The sequence below is a fragment of the Anser anser genome (assembly GCF_964211835.1).
Source record: "Anser anser genome assembly, chromosome: Z".
NCBI lineage: Eukaryota > Metazoa > Chordata > Aves > Anseriformes > Anatidae > Anser > Anser anser.
This window is the reverse complement of record NC_139723.1, coordinates 88,016,917-88,037,331: the sequence shown is the minus strand read 5'-3', so window position 1 is coordinate 88,037,331 and position 20,415 is coordinate 88,016,917. Positions and strand designations below refer to the sequence as shown.

At 38.8% G+C, this 20,415-nt stretch overlaps 2 protein-coding genes across 27 annotated transcripts in view; one reads left to right on the top strand and one right to left on the bottom strand.

Annotated features, from left to right (window-relative positions):
- The window catches only part of LOC310889344 (alpha-protein kinase 2-like), an 89,366-nt gene extending 71,112 nt beyond the window's left edge, over positions 1-18,254 (top strand). For 5 of the 8 annotated variants that reach the window (XM_083816681.1, XM_083816680.1, XM_083816678.1 and 2 more), the window contains one exon: positions 7,413-9,309. In XM_083816681.1, coding sequence (XP_083672807.1) covers positions 7,413-7,482 — 70 coding nt within the window. In that variant the 3' untranslated portion in view covers positions 7,483-9,309. Of the gene's footprint in view, positions 1-7,412; positions 9,310-11,739 lie in introns of those variants that run through there. The other 3 variants (XM_083816677.1, XM_083816676.1, XM_083816664.1) reach the window with 3 other exon arrangements.
- LOC310889345 (E3 ubiquitin-protein ligase NEDD4-like) overlaps positions 10,396-20,415 on the bottom strand; it is a 149,967-nt gene continuing 139,947 nt past the window's right edge. For all 19 annotated transcript variants that reach the window (XM_083816697.1, XM_083816699.1, XM_083816700.1 and 16 more), the window contains 10 exons: positions 20,093-20,214; positions 19,130-19,200; positions 17,728-17,823; positions 15,321-15,394; positions 14,512-14,572; positions 14,067-14,126; positions 13,409-13,516; positions 12,685-12,781; positions 12,000-12,072; positions 10,396-10,925 (listed from right to left, as the gene is read on the bottom strand). In XM_083816697.1, the coding sequence (XP_083672823.1) occupies positions 10,823-10,925; positions 12,000-12,072; positions 12,685-12,781; positions 13,409-13,516; positions 14,067-14,126; positions 14,512-14,572; positions 15,321-15,394; positions 17,728-17,823; positions 19,130-19,200; positions 20,093-20,214 (865 nt within the window). In that variant the 3' untranslated portion in view covers positions 10,396-10,822. The remainder of the gene's footprint in view (positions 10,926-11,999; positions 12,073-12,684; positions 12,782-13,408; positions 13,517-14,066; positions 14,127-14,511; positions 14,573-15,320; positions 15,395-17,727; positions 17,824-19,129; positions 19,201-20,092; positions 20,215-20,415) is intronic.

Genomic DNA, 20,415 nt, shown 5'->3' with positions numbered 1-20,415 from the left:
TATTTAAATCATTATTAAATAATCACAGTGAACTATCTGCATGTTTGAGTAGGAATCAGAGCTGTTTAAAACTTGGTAATATTCTTAACAGCTGTTTTTCACAGAAATAAAGCACTGGGACATAAGAAGTGATTGAGATGGTAGAAGACAGAAAGGGTTGTTAGTGGTCAGAACAGGTAACACTCAGCTCTGCTCCAGATGGACTGCAGAGGAAGGAGATCGCTAGGTTAGCACCAACTATTAATCCCTAGCTGCTTCAGAGTGTTTTTTTCATTTTTCTTTGTGTAAAGAAACCCTTAAAACCTAAGGGTATGTTCTGCATTAGCATACCGAAATAGTGAGAAGTACAGCAGAGAAGCATCTGTCCACTGCATGCAACTGATATTTGCCAGGTATTGATCTAGTGTCCAGCACTGTTATTCTTTAACTTTAGCCCAAGGTTCAAAGTTTTGTCTTTTGTTTAAAAACTGATTTCAAAGGGAGGTCGTGTCCTCTAGCTAATCCAGACGTGATAGAAGTCTGTGGAATAGAAATAGAGTTTACTGCAACCTGGAGGAAAGCTCAGAAGCCTGTACAGAACCCCTTATGGCACTGAGATGTGTACGCATCCACCCACACTGCAGTACATAGTGAGCCTGAAAAAGTGACAAAATGTGGCAAGTAATTAGTCCAAATTAGCAGAAAAGCAGAAGCCCCAGGTTTTTCCCACCTGTTTGTGCACATGCACAGCAAAAATGGAATTGTGGTTATAACTGCTGCAGTTGTATCTATACTAGCTTCGTCTGCAAGTCTAGATAGTACAATACTGCTGGAAACCGGAGTACAACTGTTATGGTTGTATCTGGGCTATGTGCAACGTTACTGTGTCTTGCTGACGCTGGGTTGCTTGCACTAGCTTGAGGCAGTGGTTATTGCCCACATTCCTGTATAAATGGGCATTACAGCTGAATTTCTCGTAACTCAGAGTGAGTGCGTTCAGCACTCCATGAGGTCAAGCTCACTGTATTCAGGTTCAAAGGAGATTTTCAAATTTATCACGTTCAAGCTGGGCGAGGATTAGATTTAAAATTGCATGGTTAACCTGATTGTTCTTTGTTAATATATATCCTTGCCACTTGATATTCACAGTCTTATTTTAGGGATCTAACTCAGAAACCAGTTTTGATTTCCACAAAGCCAGTGGCAGTGCAGATGCTCCTCTGCAGGCTGGTTAAGGGCAACTGGGTTGCAGAGCAGCTGTTGAGAGGAGCCTTCTCCTGCACTGTGCTTAGGAAAACCAGGTATGTTTGTCACTTACAGCCACTGTGTGTTACCCAGTAATTTCTTTGCAAGGTCCTCAGCTTACTGTTTGGTTGTAAAGTAGTCTATCAAGGCACAACATTGAATGTCCTGCAAATCTAACACAGGTCTGTCTCCCGTTCAGGTCTTGTAACTCATGGAGCGAGAATACTGCATACCCCAATGGATCTGGACTTAGCTAGTGGAAAATCCAGCTGCTAGAAAGGTGGCCCTCATCTTCCTCTTTGCTTTCATAGTGCAACTTGCTGGAAATCATAGATGTTTGAACCAGCTTCTGAATTATTTAGCAAAATATTGTGCAAGTTATCAGAATACTTAGAAATTTGGAAATATATTGAATAACTACAGGCATAGAATTTTAAAATGGTCACATTGTTATACACTACTGATAGAGAATTGTCAAAGAGGAAAATGCACGGAAACTTAAAGTAAAAAGCATTGATAGTCTATTTATAGCGTTAAGATACGATGTATGGAGTAGAAGCTAATAGATACAGAGCAGTATATTTTTGATGATTATATCTTAAGATTATATTCTACTGCGCTTTAAACTGTTAAAAGTCTAATCAGTTAAGCTAGTGAAACCCAGAGCAAATAGCAGAAAGTAAGTTGGATGAAAATAGCAGGTGCATTTAAGCAAGAATAAGTTGAATTTGGTCAAGGCTCCGTAATCAAAGGGGAAAATAACCAATAGTAATTGTCAAGAGATTATTTATCGTTGTGATCCTTGTATCAGAGAGGTTTGACACAGGAGCATTTTCTGTTGGGTTACCATAGTGAACCCTGGGTTTCTTTCTCATGATACTATTATGTAGGAATATAAATGATAGTGGGTTTATGTAGAGTCAGTCCTGGAATGAAAGAAAAGCATGGAATTCAGCTCAATTTAAAACACTCAAGATTGCTGAAACAGTAAAGAGGCTAGCTTTGATAAGAGAGCACAGGACAGATTTTTTTAAAGAAATTTCTGCCTTTTGTGACTGCCAGTGCATTTTGAATGCCCAAATACTCATTAAATACAACTCTTAACTGCAAGTCTTAAACAGTAACTGTAACTTCCACATTGAGAATTGCTCCATTGTGTTATCCCCTACCTAATTAATGTTTTCATAGCTGTAACGTATTTCTGGGCCTTAACACAGGGTCTATCCCTCCAGCCATTCTGCAGAGCAGATGTAGTGGCCAAGCATAGTGAGACAGAGTTAATGCCATCGTGGCAGTGGGTGCCTGGTGCCGTCATCTGGCACTCATGTGCCCTCTTTTTCCTCTAGCTTCCCCTGGAAGCTGAGGTGTGTTGTTTAATTCCACACGTACAGTTGTGTATCTATCAGACGGCGTACATTTGTACCAGTAGGCAGCTCTAAACGTTACCAGAAGTTCTGTACCAGCCTGCAGAGGTGATGGACTTTGCTCAGATTGTCACCAGTGACATAAATATGACTGTGCTTCTTGTCTCTTGTCTTCCCTCGGCTGGATCCAGAACTAGGGCTGGCTTCCACTCGAGGGAACCACCTCCAGAGGCTGTTTGCATCCAGGTTTTCTTGCCATGGCCCCATAGCAATCAGTCCCTTATTTGAGCAGTGTTCAGTGAGGCAGAGGTAAGGGTATGTGCTGACATCCAAACACACATCTAGTTATTTATATGCCAGGTTTCCAACAAAAAAGAGCCATCTGCACTGTGGTAGGTCCTTGAGCTGTATGTTACTCGTGTTTTGAAAGTAAATTTGCTGGAAGCACTGCCGTTTGTCCTGCGTTTCTATTGTTTGGGCAGTCTGTTAACCAAGTCTAACTTGATCTGGTATGGTTGTTTTTATTATGACATAAAGTGTTGTTGGTTTTTATTTTTTAAAGGAATTAAGTTTGCTAGTTTAGGAGTTTGCTCTTGTTAGGATAGGAAATGTCAGAGTAGCAAAGAACCAGGTGTCAGGCCTAGGTAGGAGCATGTCCTCGCTGCTGATACAGCGACTGCAGCGTCTCCTAGGGGTGGCTGTGGCGCATTGTTCATGCGTGGGCATGGATTTCTGGTGTTAATACGGTAACATGCTGTTGTGGTTTGCTTGTTTTTAAAGAGCAGCAAAACCTTGCTAGAAGTATGGAAATGCCATAGACTAAGGATTTGCACAGGCATCTTCAGCCACTGAGAAAGCTCCACGACAGAATGGTCTGGGGTGGAAGGGCCCTTACAGCTGGGGTCTCAAAAGAGCAGGGTAGAGGGGGAGAATCCCCTCCCTTGTCCTGCTGGCCGTGCTGCTTCGGATGCAGCCCAGGATATGGTTGGCTTTCTGGGCTGCAAGCACACATTGCTGGCTCATGCTGAGTTTTTCATCAACCAACACCCCCAGGTCCTTCTCATCAGAAGGCTTCCGCAGATTAATTTTCATTTCCAGTTAGAAACAAATGGAGTCTTATTGTCTTGTTTTTTAAACCTACTGGATGTAACTATGCCAAAACATTAACACAAGCAGGTATCACTGGAAAAGACGTGTATGTTGTGGTGGTCTTTGTTGGTTTATTTTTAAATCTTTGTTGTAAAGAGCCCCGGATAGTCCTGTGTTTCAGCATTACATGTAGTTCTTCACTTTCCAGTGCTAAGGTGTGTGCTCCTGCCACAGCTGAGTTCCAGTGCATGGGAGGATGCGATGTTAGTTGATGGCATGCACTTTGAAACATGCCACCCAGCTGCTCTAGCCCAGGAAGAGGTGGAGGCTGGGACAAAGGGGAGGAGATGGGGAAATCTTTGAGAAACCAGTGCCCAAGGGAGGAGAAGACAGACAGGCACAAGCAGTGTTTATACAAAGTGAATTAGCTGCTGCTCTAGGATCAGGACCATGTTGTGCACAGTCCAAGTTATGGAACCAGGGAATTAGTGTAAAGCAATTTGTGCTCTCAGCATGAAGGAGTCAGTAATCAATGCCGTCAACCTGTAAGCAGAAGCTTGTCTGTTTTGGCTTCGGCTTTCTGAACTGCATTGTTGGCACAGCTCAGAGACTACTGCATTAATAATTAAAGCAGACTAAGTCATGCTACGATTGTGAGTTGAGATGGTGTATCCAATACCACACACGTGCACATGGAAGCAATAGCTCAGCTGCAAAATCTAATAGGTTGAATCATCTAGGGGTTTGGTGTCGTTTCAGTAGTCATATGGCAACATTGGTGAGCTCAGAGTAACTTGATTTGTTACAGGCCTTGCCATCTGTTGGTAAGTTGACCGCTATTTCTGATGACATGGTGTTTCTGGGTCATATTGAGATTTACTCGTTTGCCTAGTCACCTTGCTAGCCCTCGTTCCTCTACCTGGACACTTGCTGAAGCTGATGGGGTGTTTGTAGCGATGGTGGTTTGTTGTTTAGCAAATGGCATCCGAGGGTAGCTGCACAAAAATGCTTGTGGCCCTTGATGTGTATTAGGCACATTGGATCTGTGTCTTTTGCAGGCTGTGCTTAATGCAAAGAAAATCCGTGAGTGCTAATTTACGTTCTGGTTCTGTATCCAAGACTAATAGACACCTTAGTGCTACTAGGAAGACAAGCAAGCTGAGGAGGAAAGTTCTGTATACCTAAGGCGAACTGTTAAGTCAAACATGCCTTGGTTACAATCAAGACGGCCACCCTGATTAGCAAAAAAGGCAACATGAGTTCCATTGCTGTTGGTGAGAGCACTGAAATGCAAAGACTCGCATTGTTAAACTCAGCTTTGTGCAGTCTATGAGGTTGTTTATCTGTACTGTGTTTTCTGTACTAGATATTATTGCGGGGTGCAGAAAGTGCTGTTGTAAACATATGAATATGCAGCAGAAATAATAGCATGTGTGTTTTTATTTTGTATGTGGCTTAAACAGGAAAAGCCTGCAAGCATGCTGCTTGCCTGGTCGCTGCAGAATTAGATAATCTGAGAACAGACTTCTTGGTTGTTGTGTTTCGACGGAGGGTTTCTGTTCCTGTACCAGAAATGATGATGCAACAGAGGGGATACCAATAAAAAGTTGGGAAAGATGCCAGTTTTGTATTTAGTCTTTACAGAACACCGCATAATCGCTGGCTTGTACTAGTTGTTCAAATCCTTATAGATAGAGAAGTTCCCTTGGATGGTGCCTTCTGAAGGTGGTTATGCGCCAGTGACTGACCAATAGCCACTGTAAACATTTCTCAGTTTCACCTTACACATCTGGAAACCCTATATGCAGCAGTTTCGAGGAAACATTCAGGATCACAGAAAAATTTGGGAACCACTTTTACAGAAGCTGAAATAAATGGATAGTGCTTTTAACCATTTAGGAAGTAAATCAGGTACAGATGTGACTACAGATAGGCTCCCTTAATCATCTCCCAGGGTGAGAGCGCCTTACAGCAGGCAATTTTTTAAAATAAAACAAAGCTTCAGTTAGACAAAAAATATATTTGAAGTATAAAATGTTGTAACTTCCATAGTTCTTTATTAAATATTTAATTAAGTTGCATCATTTCATTACAACAACTTCATTTTGTCACATTGAGCTTCTGCTGTCAGGAAAAACAAACTACAATTTCGTTCATTTCTTTTCAGAAAATAAATGGAAAAAATGTTTTTCTTTTTTTTTTTTGTCCTTAAACAAAACCTTTCTCCACAGTGTATCAAATCCAACCACAGTTTAAAGCTGTATTAATTGTGAAAATGAGCATTATTTATAAGTAGCATTTTAAAATCACTTTTATGTAGTCTGGTGTTATTTTGAATAGCCTTCTAGTATGAGGCAATTCTTACAAAAATATTAAACAGTGTGAATTTAATCTGGAATGTTTGACACTTTCTGCATGTTTGGAGATATAAATTATCACAGTTTTAAGTTTAAAATTTAGGTTCACAGACGTAGAACATAGCAACATCATTTTCTGGAGTTTTGCGTTTGGGTTTTGAGAATCATAACCCATCCACTGCTGTGTGGTTGTGGTACCGCTGTAGTGGAGAGGGTGCTCACGAGCTGCTTTCAATTCAACAGAACAGATTAAAGTACAAAAACGCAACGCATACGTACTGTTGTATGTGGGTATGTACTGTGCATATTTTTACATACATATATACAAAATCGCTAAGAAAAAAGAGCAAAGTATGTGAAAATTGTATGGAAAAGGGGGAACCAACAACATGTAAGTGGCAGCTCCTGTGGACGAACAGGACGTGAGAGGGGTGTGCAGACACAGACGTATGACTAACTACGGCTTGCGTTGATGACAGTGTTATTTATCTAAGGAGGTTCTATGTGCAGTACGACAGACCTGATGGGTATGTGACATGAATATGGTTAGATTCCAGTTTTGTAAGTTTCCCGTGCATTGTAACTATGCATTACTTCTTAGTGCAACATCACAAGAGATGCCTGAAGACTGCAGGCTTTTTTCTTTGTTGTTGTAGTTTTAGATACAAAAGGAAAAACTTTTTTATACAAAAGAAGGAAATTAACGTTCATTTAAGATGTCCAATGTGGTAGTGTACCTCTTTTCTACTGCGCATATTGATGGTTAGCCCTTGCACTCAGATGGGTATGATGACTTCTTTTAACTCTGAAAAACGCGATCAACTATCCAGCTTTCCCTCGCTAGCTTTCCCAATTCCTGGCCCACTGGTGGCACATGCAGCGCTCCAGCCAAGCACCTGGAGAGGCTGGGCACACATGGTGGTTGCTGCCCTTCTGGGGCTGCAGCACGGGGCTAGCGCTTGTGGCAGCATTTATCAGCACGCGCTTGAGGCTAGTGTGCCACATGTGCGCCTTACACTCGGAAACCAGCGAGAGGTCTGAGTGAGAGAGATGGAAATGAGATGAAACTTGTGGGAGCGGGAGCTTTTATCTTAGAGAAAAACAGAAAGCAACTTCCAGCAGTGAGGCCTGGAAGCTGGAGTTACTGTGATGGTACAGTGTATGTTAAGTACAGCCTTACAAGGCTCAAACCTATAAGCCTTGATGTGAAGAGGAGGTTACAGCTACAGACCCTATACTCTAGATAGTGACCAAATTGGTTTTGGGCTAAACTGTATACTGTGTTAAGAAAGGCACAAAACTATGGTAGTTGCTTTGTGTTTTAGATGTGCTTTACTTCAAATTGTAATCAACTGACATTTCACTACCTTTTCCCCAGAAAGATGCCTTCAAATGCTACTTCAGGAGCTCCAGAAGGATTGCTCGGTGGCTGGAGTGTCAGAAGATAAAAGCTCAAATCCTGCTCAGGACCTCAGGAAGAGCAGTAAGTCCTTATGTTAAAGGGTTGGGGGCAATTTCTTCTGCAGCTGCTGCCTTGCACAGCTCATGCCATTTACTTAGCCTCATGTAGTCTGTTGCAAAACTAGACATAATTTCCTGGGTTTTGTCCTAGTATAGAGGATCTTAGCTTTTTGACTGATGCGAAGGGCATATCTGCCTTGATGGTTAGCCATCAAGATAGCCACTGATAACAAAATCTGAGTTGCTTGGCTATAGTATGTTTCAGTAGGGGTTACATCTCTGTAACTTCCCTGATACATGAAAACCAGACGAAGTCAAGAGTGGCATTCTTATAACCTGTCAATAACAGCAGTTGCTGTAGCTAACAGGGAAGCTTCTGATATCTAACACACAAGCTTTATGCAGCAAGGGACTGGGCTGAGCAATTCCCTTCAGTTTTTCTAACAAGTAGTTATGCTCATTAGTGAATGCCGAATCTGGATTACTCCTGCACCCCAACAAGGAAAGGACAGGGCTACTACAGTGACAGAAGCTGTATTATTTAAAAGCTGCTTCTGTACAGGCAAAACATGGTGGTGTGTGGTAATAGCACAGCTAACCTGGACGCCCAAAAGTAATTAGCTGGCTTACTGTTACGTTCACCTGGACTGGTAGGAGTAATACTTCCATGAGCAAACTGGTCCCCAGACAAAAGTTAACTTAGATAGCTGTGCCTGGTACTGCACTGGCTCTGCACTGAGGGTAGGTTTGCAATGCAGGGGGGAGCTGTGACTGCAGTGTGTAGAACATGAGAGGCACAGACAGCATTGATTTAGCTACTTGCATTAATTACAAGAAAGCCAAAATAGCACAAACTTCAGCATGAGCAGTACAAGTATATTAGGGCACTGCATATTGGGCCTCTCTCAAAAAGGCCCATTCTGTGAGAAAGAGTGCATCCAAAAGATGTTAAGCGAAGTCATCCTAACATTTCAGTTATAAAAAGAAAGAAAAAAAGTAACCCAACAAACAAACAAATTCCTTTCTAGTCTGATGTCACCATGTAACTCTAGGTAACTCTATTGTCCGGAAGGACTTTGAGTACTAGAAAACCTCTCGTAGAAGATGTGGGGAGGGAGAGAGGGAGGGACCAGAGCGAGCTCACAACAGGAATAGCAGATTCTGAATCAACCAATTCTATTTCAGTTCCACTATTAAAAAAAAAAAAAAATCTCAGGAGAGTGCTTAAGGTTCTGATACGTGGTGTTGGGTGTGAACATAACCTCCAACCATACAAAATCCTCCAGGTAAACACAGAGAAAGAAAAATGATTTTGGAGTGTGACATTTTCCTTAAGGTCATCTGTGTTATAACTAGTAGTGCTTTGCATATAGAAGATGATTGGAAATATCTGGATTTACCTCATTCTCTCCATCTTCCCCACAGTAAATGATCAGTATAGTGTTTCTCTGTCTACTCAGATGCAGTACATTTCTGTCTCATTCAAAGTTTTCTGCTCATTAAAATGTAACAAGTCAGAAAGGAATGTCAGAAAACATTTAATAAAAAATTAATCTTGTGTTCAAATAATAAAAAATCACGCATCTATTAGCTTTTCAAAATTTTTGCTAGTATGTACAGATTCGCTGAATGTTAATTACTGTTGTCTTCTTTCCAGTAGCCTTTTTAGCCAAAGTATTAACATGCTGAAGTTTCTGGACTGTGGCTGCTTATTGTCAGCAGTGGACTGTACTTGCCAGTGGGAGCCGTGAAGCAGGTAAGGCCACCACTGTTGGCAGCAAGGTGAAGTTTTGTTTTTTGCATGTGGTATCATCTTGTCTCATAAAGCATTAGATGGGCTCTTGGGGAAAAATCCTATGCGTAGTAAGTATGCGGACTAAACTTAGAAAACTGAAGATTATCAAATTGCTGAAGCCATCCCTTCAAACCTACTGTAGTAATACTGTAACCATTTAACTACAGTGGATCAAATACAAATCTTTCACTTTTAATCCATCACACAAGAGATGCAACTCAGACATTATAGTTTAAGCATGCAACATGTCATAGGTAACAAAACTGATTAGATAGATAGTGTATATTAAATAAATCTTTGTGATTAAGTAAAAAATAAATCACAAAAACAATTGCTGAGGAACATGTCTGCAGGCTCAGCTCTATATCTGTTTTTTTCTTTTATACATCAGCAGCAGCCAGATTCACAATTGATAGATATTGCACCAGAAAGACATGTGCAGTGAGAAGGAATATAATCACATTAATGTTTATGATAAAAAACAGATATGACTTCCATGTGTTACATAAAGTGCCTTTAGAGTTGGTGCAGTTAGAAACAAACAAAAAAAATTGTTATTTAGATATCATTAGCAAATGCTTACAAATAGGAGACAAAACAGATCTGTTTTCCGTAGTGCCAAATCACATAGAGCCAGGTTTCTTTCAAAATGCCTCCATTGCAAACAGTAAAGAGGAAAAAATAATAAAAGAATCACTATACAAAGATAATGACAGGGTTAAGCATATTTTCCTAAAATGATTAATGCCAACCCTACCCCAAAATGTTTTATAGTACATGTAAATATTACCAAGGAATAATGAGGCAATTTTTTTATTGAACATGAGATTTGGCATGCTATGTTATGATTCTCTCTTGACTCATAACTATTCTATTATTTATACAAAAATGCAACATTGAATCCATATGTTTTCTGGATACGGAAAAATATTTATATGCTCAATGAAAAGAGTTACTCTTGATGTAGCCAATATAGAGAAAATTCCCAACATAGCTTTCTCCTATTTTCTTAATGGTTTGGGAACACAAGGCTCACCATGTGCACATGTGCTTTGAAAAAAGGACACTGGCATCAAGTCTTGTATGAAATTAAGAAAAATGCTCATTTTTTTTCCAAGTACATGATATTTAATTGTAATGAAATATAATCTGAAAATGTCTAAATGAATTAAAAAGTAAACATGAGTTGTAATACTATACCTGTAAAATGATTAATTCCATTCATTGTCATTAGAAATTATGTAAAATATTTATTAAGGGCTTTGCCTACAGAGGCACAACATAAATAGAGTAAGTCCTGCTGAAATGTAATCAGAGTACAAGTTAACCAGTTGGTAATCTGCTGTGGAAACATCAAAAAAGCCATCCACAGGTTATAGTTCAAAATTCTGAATTTAGGCAACTGCACTGTCGAAGGGTTTGCTCCATGAACCAACGTTGTGCAACTGTTCTGCCATAGTCACTCAGAGTCCGTTAGGCAAACGCAAAAGTGCAGCAGAACTTGCTTGAATGGGGGGAAAAAAGTATTTGTTTTAATCTACTCCTTCAAATCCTTGAGCGTTTTCAACTGCCATAAGTAGCTTCTCTCGCAAATCTTCAAAAGATTCATAAAGAGGTAAGTCAAGGCGATTAAAGCTGAAATTCAGAAGGAAAAAAAAAATAATCCATTGAAAAACATATGAGATTTTGAAGAAATAGAAAAGGTCACATATAGTCCATTAAGGCCCCCAAGTTATATATTTTTGACCAAACAGACACAATCTCTGCAGTGTCCTCTGCAAACATAACTGATGCTTGGTGTTCCCTGATTATAGCATCTGAAGGCAATTGTGCTTGTACTGTGATGAGTTTTCAGAAATAACTACCTTTCTTCTTTCCAGAACTGAAAATGGGAAGTTGTTAATGCCCTCCCTACCTTCCCCCATAAAAAGAAATACAAAAAATATGTTTGACTGAAAACATTTCAGCTTTTGTCAACCTGTCAAAAGTCTATTTTTCAGACCATCTTTGCTAATTCTTAGGAAAACAGTATTGAAAGCTCAAAAGAAGCTCTTTAAAAAGTCATGTACAATTTAACAGGTAATTGAGAGTTGATTTTTTGGAATGTATTTTTTGTTAATAATATTTTTATTCTATAAAATGCTTTTTATTGAAAGAGTGCCATGTTCTAAACACTAGCTTTTCTATGCAGCACAAGTAAATTTACCTTAGAAAGCCCATGGGGAAAAGCTAGCTCTTCTAACATGCATTTTAGCGCAAAAACAGTTACCAGAAGAAATGTCCAGAGTTGCAAGGGTTACTTAGAGTAAATTAAAATACCATTTAAAAATTGTTATCAAAAAGTCTAGGCTGTAATGAGTTTCTTGTGGATTCCTTTACCTACATTTATTGCAGAACACCTACAACCGCTTTATTAACAGTCTTTTATCTTTCATGTATGCATGTGAAGGCTAAACCAAGCATTCTTCAGAGACTGTCGGAAGCAATGGCGAACTACTGAAGTTGAACCTTGCTACTTCCTGGAACACATTCTGCAACTGTATCAGCAGATAAGTACTAACTTTTCTTTGCCTTTTAATAAATACACGCACACACACAGTATTGTCCCAAGCTAAAATGTATTTGAGATAGGCATAGACATCACTCTCTCCCCTTTCCTGGCCCTATAACAATACAGAAAAGCAATAATTTTATGCTTTTATGACTTACCATGTGTGAGCTCTGGGCAGTTTATCAGGAGTTCCCCATTGCTCTATTGTAAACAGCTGAGGACCATTTGAACCTGGTTGAAAATGAAAAATATGAAATTTAAATTACTGGACACTACAGAAACTACCTAAATGCTATTTTTAAAATTATATGTTTGCACAAATTGTAGGCTAGATTTTCAACTGGTATAAAAATACCTGGTACAAACTCCCTCAATCAAAATTACATTAAAGTAAATAGGAATTCAGTTACTTATTTGCAAATAAACAAACAGCTTAAGTTCACCTAGCTACATTTGCATAGAGTATGTATAATGCCAAAGAAAAAAGCTCAAATATTAACACCAAAAAAAATAGCATTCTTGGATAAACTTGCAATCTCCTCTTCTTCATGTGTCGTGAGTATTACTGCTGTTGACAGCTGAACTCTTCTTTGTGGGAGCTGATTCATTCCTGAGCAAGGAGAATGTCTACACAACACCCATGGTGCACAAAAACTTTACTTCTCAAGGTGCCCCCCAAATTCTCCAGGGCTGGTGGCATCTAGAAGAGATCTTATGTGGGAGTAAAGGTTGACTATACCTGTATTTCAGTAATGCCCAGGCTTTCCTGTTGAAGTTCAGAAGTGGTCTGTATAGCCATTCTAAAGGTGAGCATAATCGGTGGGCATTTGAAAGGAAGCTTACCATAAAGTTCAGCAAATCCATTCATAGGCACGCGTGACGTCCCAGTAACAAACTGCAGTAATCGAATCCGTTTTTCAGCATCCATCAGTAAAACAGCCTATTGAGAAACAAAGAGTCACTTTCACAGCTATGCATGTGGCTGTTAAACGAAACCAACCCAAACCTGAGTAAATTATCTATTTGTATTAGACTGTAAGAAATAGACACATAACTTTGAAGGAGGTCATAGAAGTAGCAGGCCATTTCTCTGGTTAAACCAGAGGCATCCTTTTCCAACTGTCCTCAGGCCGCAACAAAGAGACAATGTCCTGGCAGCAGGTGGGAGCTACAAATGCTGTTCACCTTTATGAGGTGACTTTCCTTTTCATATGATCAATGACCTGTACCTGCCTGGTGCACAACAGGCACGTGACAATTATAAATATACCTAGCAGGGAGAATAGAGAAACAGAGATGGCAGAAAAACCTTAAAAATCAGGCAGAGGAATAAAAAGTTTCAAAGAAAAATCAGTGTTGCTGTATGACAGGATCTCTTGGGACCATAACTCTGGGTTAGTGAAACATCACTATATTATAGTTACTGTTGGTACAATTACATAGTCTTCACGTTTCCCATGCATCATCGTGACAATGATTTAAAAAAGCCAGAAACAAACTGCAACACAGTAAGGTAGCTTTGACTTTTAGGAATAGCCACAGAAGTGAAACGTGATAAGAGTATTACCTTCCAGAACCACTGGATAACAGGATGATTTGGGCAGTAACCATTTTTGTAGATTGTGTGTTGTCTCCAGTCATTAACATCAACATCGCCAAGGCCACACATCAGTAACTATATACAGAAGTAATCATTATGGTGTTAACTGAAGATGGTATTAGTATTATCCTCTGCACTTTAACAGAAAAACAAGATTAACCTCTCCCTCTGTCGTCTGACCTCTTAAACAGCTAAGTGGTGCAAATATAAATGCAGACATAAAGGAGAGCTGAGCTCCTCCCCAAGAGAGTTCTCAAAGAATATCTCACTTTCCTGGAGAAACACTGTACAATAGAAGTACATGTGCTTCACGTGACAGCATCTTTTATAGTATTTTGCTCAAAATATGACCAGTATAAGCGTAACAACATTAACTCAGTAAGTTACTTGCATGCTTTACATATGAACATACTCAACCACCTCATTGAGTAAATAATATTTTTGTGCTTTTACTTTATCAATAGACTTATTAATTTTTTTGGGAAAAATTCCTCATTTCCCACTATAAGTAAAGCATCTTTGTCTCCTAATTCACTGAAGATCTAGTGACTTCAGAATATAACATATCTTTTGCAATGAGATTGATCTGGTTTATTGTCTCTGGACATCAGTTACACAAACTCACCTCTAGTTCATTTTCATCAAAAATTTTAATCAGGTCAATTGGAAGAAGTTCTGTGAATCCCTAAGAGAAAGCAAAATAAAGGTGATATTTGCACAGTATGTAACACTAAGTTTTTTATCTACGAGTCTTGGATTCAGGGAAAGCCACTAGTTAATTAAATGACAGACAACAAAGAAGGATTTTGAAAATGAAATATACGGTTCCTGAGTATTATGAATCTCTAATTTAAAAATTAATCACTAGATTATTTCAAACTCAAGTAATTTAAACTTGAAAGAGAATGCTCTTATAAAAAGGAGAACTGTGAAACCATTATATGTAAGCATTCCATAACTTGTGCAGTCATGCAAAGCTCCTCACTCCCTTAATGAGATACAGATATATAAGAAGTCTGTGTAAAAATATGTTTGTATTATTTGGGTAGAAAGGAAAAAAAGTACTTTACCTCCAAAAAAGCATTCATTTGTTTTTGAACTCTGTTGACAAACCTCCACTGGATGACCAGACTATAGTAGGTAAACAAAAACACGAACACATTCATTAGAAGACTTCAGACTTAATTAGCAACCTTAACAGTTTCCGTTTCTCTTCAAGCATCTCCCAACCATACTCTGATGTTAAGGAAACTAAATTAGACAGACATCCTATTTGCATTCTTTTCTCCAGAATTAGTTTGCTGTTCACATCTGCATTTATTCTTGATTTGTATTCTGTGACAGCAGTTCATCTGGAAAAAATTAATTCCGGGGTGGAAACTCACTCCCCTTAGGAGATCTGCAAAGCTGAGGTAGTCACCCTAGGCACTTCAGTGTAGTCAACACACAGAAGCAGGCCGAATTGATATGCCTGCTTTAACATGATAATTACTATATCCAAGAAGTGCCATTTCTTTCACAATTTCAGCAGTTGTGAAGGGTGAAGTTTCAGCTTAGAGTAATTTAGATGTAGATGTCTGCAATAATCATTCAGAGAAATTCCATCCTTTTTTGAATATTCCTCATGCCTACACATCAAGAAGATAGTGTTTCCTATTACATCATAGACTACCTCGATTAGTTAAATCATACAACAATAAAGGTTAAAATCTAAACTTTCTAAGGATTAGGTATAAGCACACTATGTTATCAAAAGGATTTTCTTTTAAAGGGATGTCTGATGATTTACTGCACTACAATAGTTGCAGTAGGGTGAATTTCAAAACAGTGCTACTGTGTGTTGTTACACTCAGGATAAATTCCATAAACATATACTTACTCAATGTATTCCCTTTTGTTTTCATTTGTTACCATGATTTCTGACCCATTTGGCTTCAGGTCAACTTGATACGTCTATATTTTAAAGAAAAAAAAACACAAAACAGCAAAACATGACATTATTTCAGGACACGTTTCTCATGAAATCCACCACCCTTGAGCAGCATTTTACAAGTAGTACTAGAAAATTACTACACTGTAATAGCTAATGAGCCATCAAAATATTCCACATCTAAAGATGGCATCATTATGAACAAATTATTCTACGATCACTCTTAAGAATGAATTATTTTCAAAATTCTAGTCGTGAACAGCAGGTTCATTTGGGTAAAGAAAACACATACTCCATTTTCATAAGGATAGAAAAATGCCTTCTAATTTGTCAAAATGCTTGAAAAAATACTACTTGATATCCAGAGAGAAACTCTTCTGTAAAAAGGACAAAAAAGTAAAGTAGAAAAATGGATTATAGAAATGTTTAAACACAGATTTGCTGAGGATGGTGAGCACAACCATCATATGAGCATAAGATGGAAACAAGTTCATTACAGTTCACAAGAAACTACAAGACCAAATAATACATTCAATTTTTGGTGAAAGTAATTTATCAGCACGAATTCGACAGAATTAATGCAGACTTAGGTACCATGAAAGCCAGAAGTTGGTAACTTTTTTTACCAGTTCATGCTTACACAAAAGAGCTACCAAACCATGTGCTCGATAGTGCAGCTATGGGGAAGGATATTTCTGAATGCAGATCCTGGTGTTTACATACATTGTAGGCACAAGATTTCATTTTTTAAAAACAATGGGTGCTTGGGAGCATTTTCCATTAAAGGAAAGGAGAGAAGAAAAGTCAAGTATTTTGGCTATTGTTGGGAACTTCCCCAACAACCCCACACATACTATGAAAACATGGAAAAATGTTATATTCAAGACAAAAGAAACCATAAATTTACTTAATTACTTAATATGCAACCCCGATAGATAGAAACAACATGCAGAGAGATATAATAAGGTAAACTAAGAAACAAATCAGTGAGCCTCAACCTGCAGCTATTTATAAAAGCAGTTTGTAAAGTTTCCCCAAAAGTATAAACACTTATGTACTTTTTTTAATTATGCGTCACTTGTCATGCACTTCACTGATTATCATTCTACTACTTATTTTGTCTTTTGAGAACATCTTCACCTATAGGCCCCAAACAGTCCTAAGCTGAGACAATTTTCTAATAAAGATTCTGTAACACCTTTATTACTCCTTATAAGTATTTCAGTCTGCTTCTCAGCCAGCTTCTACTGCTCTTCAGAAAGACATCGTATTGCTCTTGACAAGAATAGAATTTCCTTCTTTAGCATCTCCAGCCTTAGATAGCTCATGAAAAATCATAGAATCGTTTAAGCTGGAAAAGACCTGTAAGATCATCAAGTCCAACCATTAGCTACCACTACCAAGTCCACTGCTAAACCATGTCCCTAAGCACCACACCACACATCTCTTAAATAACCACCAGGGTGGCGACCACCACTTCCCTGGGCAGCCTGTTCCAGTGCCTCACCACCCCTTCTGTGAAGAAATTCTTCCTGATATCAAATCTAAACCTCCCCTGGAGCAACTTGAGGCCCTTGCATCATGTCCTATCACTTGTCACCTGAGAAAAGACTGGCACCCTCCTTGCTGCAAGCTCCTCAGCCTCCTTTTCTCCAGACTAAACAACCCCAGTTCTCTCAGCTGCTCCTCACACACCTTCTTTTCATTTTACTTTACAAAAGACACTTTCCAGCTCTCACAACTGTGCAGGAAAGCTTAAAGGTGTAACTGCTGAAGGGTGAAGAACAGTTAGGTCTCCCACCCTCCAAGCATTTATGAGGGTGAGCCAAACCGGCTTCCTGTGCCTGAGGGAGCCACCAGGGGAGTGCGGCCAAGCCACAGCTCTTGCAGGGAAAATAACCTGATCTCAGGAGCACCACAGGCAGCTGGCTGGTGGCTGCTCATCCTCTCCAGGCCCAGCAGAGGTGGGGAAGGGGACACAGCTTGTGTTAGTCATGGGTAAAGACAAATTGCACTTAATTTTTTCCCACATTCACGGATAGGCCCCAAGCTCACAGGAACCACAGATGCAGCCAGTCTGTCACCAAGACCTCTCTGAGGTTACGTGCGGCCTCAGCTCACCACAGATGGGCTCTGCCATCGCTTGTCCCCTACCCCTCCAAGTGCCACCTGAGTACTTACAGCAACCACAGCCAAAAAAACAAAACTCAGCAGCAGAGAAAGGGAGATTAATATTCAAAGCCTGTAATGACATTAACATTCAGCAGTCTCAATCAGGTCCACAAGCACATCATGCTGCCTTTTGGCAATAATCAGTAGGATGGATGTACAGACTTTTGGGTTAACCTTTACATACCTGTCCGAAGTTTTCCTCGTCTATGCAAAACATGAGATCCAGCTCTGTAGGGTCATTTTCCAGGATCCACTTCAAAGAGTTGTAGTATTCACTATCCTACAGGAGATTGAAATTAAGCAACGTTGGAATATATAAACATTAAATGTGCAATTTAATTTTAAAATAAATAAAAACATCTAAAATTAGAACTCCAAAGGGATTGGAAGGATGGGAACCTTTTTATTTATTTATTTATTTATTATAGCTACTGTAAAGCAGGGTAAGATTAATTATCTTATTCATTTGCATTTTTTAGATGCTGTATTTTTAGATTTGTGTAACTCTCCTGAATTGACTTGTAACTTTGTTATTATACAATAGATTGTACTAATTGGTTAGAGAATGTCTTCTAGATAAAGCTGTTCTTCTCAACACTATTTATGTACCGCTTCATTACATCAACAATATATTATACAGTTACTGATTATATTGTTGTTATTAAAAGCTCTTGACATTTGACGAATAAAAAATCCCCTCCATTTCCTGAACAGGTTGTATCTTTATTATGTAGAATACATTAAGAAGACAAGACGGGTATCATCCTACTAACTTCAAGAAAACCTTTTACATTTAGCTATAGTATACATCTGAAGTGTACTGTATTTCAGTACTGGTGCAGTGCACATGTCTAGATTGGGCATCTGCACGATCCTGTTTACTGTGCTCCTTCATTCTAAAATCCAAAGTTAGAGATTACTAACTTATAAAGCAGTTATTTTTTCTCCCAGGGAGCAATGAACACAAAAGTACTCAATTGCAATTCATGTTGAAGGAGTGGAAGTAGATGAAGTGCATAAAACAAAACCAAAGCAGATACCAGGGCACAAGTTGTGCTGCATTCATTAAGTCTCTTTTTGGGAAAACTGTTGATCATTTGGCAACCCCTTCTCCTTCCGCTACTGTGGACAACTTCGCATGCTACCAGGTCAGAACTATGTCCTTGCGTCCACCTCATCCTGCTCCAAAGTATGAAAAGAAGGGAAAAAAGAAGAAGGGAAAAGACGAAGGGAAAAGCAGGGCCTATTGCTAGTGTTCCTCACAACAGGGAGACAGCTGACTCAGTGGAAAATGCGTAAACACAACTGCGCACCATCCTGTATTGTGCCTCTTACTGGCCTATTCACGCCTCTTCTCTCTCAACCCTAACTGCTCTAAGTGCACTGGTCCTGAAACTGCTGACGTGGCAGGGAAAATTTGTTTTATTAAAAAAATAAGTACATACCATTCTCAAGGTCTTAAAACCATAACCTTGTGTTTTCCACCATGCACTTTACTGGAATTATTAGCTCTTACAAAGTTTCCCAGATGAGAAAAACTCAAATAATTACTAATTACTAATGTTAAGTTTCAAATGTTATCTTACCACTGATTCCATGTCTTTTAGAGTTATCGGTTTCCCCAACATCATCTTGTAAAAAGGTCTGATGAAGAAGCCTAAAACAGGGGGAAAAGTGTTACCTCTGCTATTCTGCATTTTCACCTTACATAAAGATGTGACTGCTAAAGGATGAAACACCATGCTATTTCTCAGTGTGCCTGTGGGAAAGAAATATCTTGCAAGGGGAACAGTGCCGTAACCGTTCAAGTTAACACAGCAGGCTCATTTTTTATTTAGACTCGGCAAGCCCAATTTTTTCAATTACAAGAATTATGCCAATGTTAGTTACATGGTAGAGAGACACAAAAGATGGGGAATTGAGCTCAAGGTACTCTAATGCACTTAAAATTGCCATTTGTCTCTCAAAGGAGATGCTAGAAAAACAGGACTATGAGCTTCCTCTGTTGTTGTGCTGCACTGTCTCTAAATAAAATATAGGCAGTTTATAATGGTTGCTTTCTTGGTTATTCTGGGATTCCAAAGTTGAGCAAAAATTTCATTTACTCGTTCAATCAATGAGAAATAATTTTATAGGAAAATGCATGCTGCACTTAACAAGCAACTGCTTTGGCTTCAGCTGGTTTACATATAAGTGGATGATACAAATTTAGTGATTTTCCTTCAGGATAGAGATTATTTGAAAATGGAGATTCTCTAGGGCTAACAAGAGTAGAGAAAGGAGCAAAACTTTATATGAAACATATTTGTTGAGCAAGACACTATCATTTTACCAAAATCACCATTTAAATGGAATTTAACGGGAAATGCAATTTCACAGGAATGCATTTAACAGGAATGCAATTTCCAAAGCTTCCAGTTCCATTACTTTCTCTTAGACTTTGTTTCAAGATATACAACATTCTAAAGCATATGAATTATTGAAGTGATTTATTTCATTTAAAAAAAAATCCAGTAAGAGTAGCTTAGCCATACAGTATAGTAACTCACCATCTAATAGCTTCCCATGATATACTGCCAGACCAGCAACCCGTCCAATAAATGTAAAATACGAAAGATGATCTTCATTACAAAGACCTGAATTAGGATTAATCTGAAGTGTATAGTTGTCCCTATTTTGGGGAAAGAAAAAAATATCTTAAGAACCATGTCTTTAAATAAACAGATATTCAGATATGTTAGAGCTTAGGGCCATTTCCTGTCCGTCCTATGTAATGCCTTAATGACCATAATGACCATTTGACAAAGGTTACTAATAATCCTGCCCTTGGGGTAACAGGGTTCCTTCCACCTGTTGCAAGTGTAAGGTACAA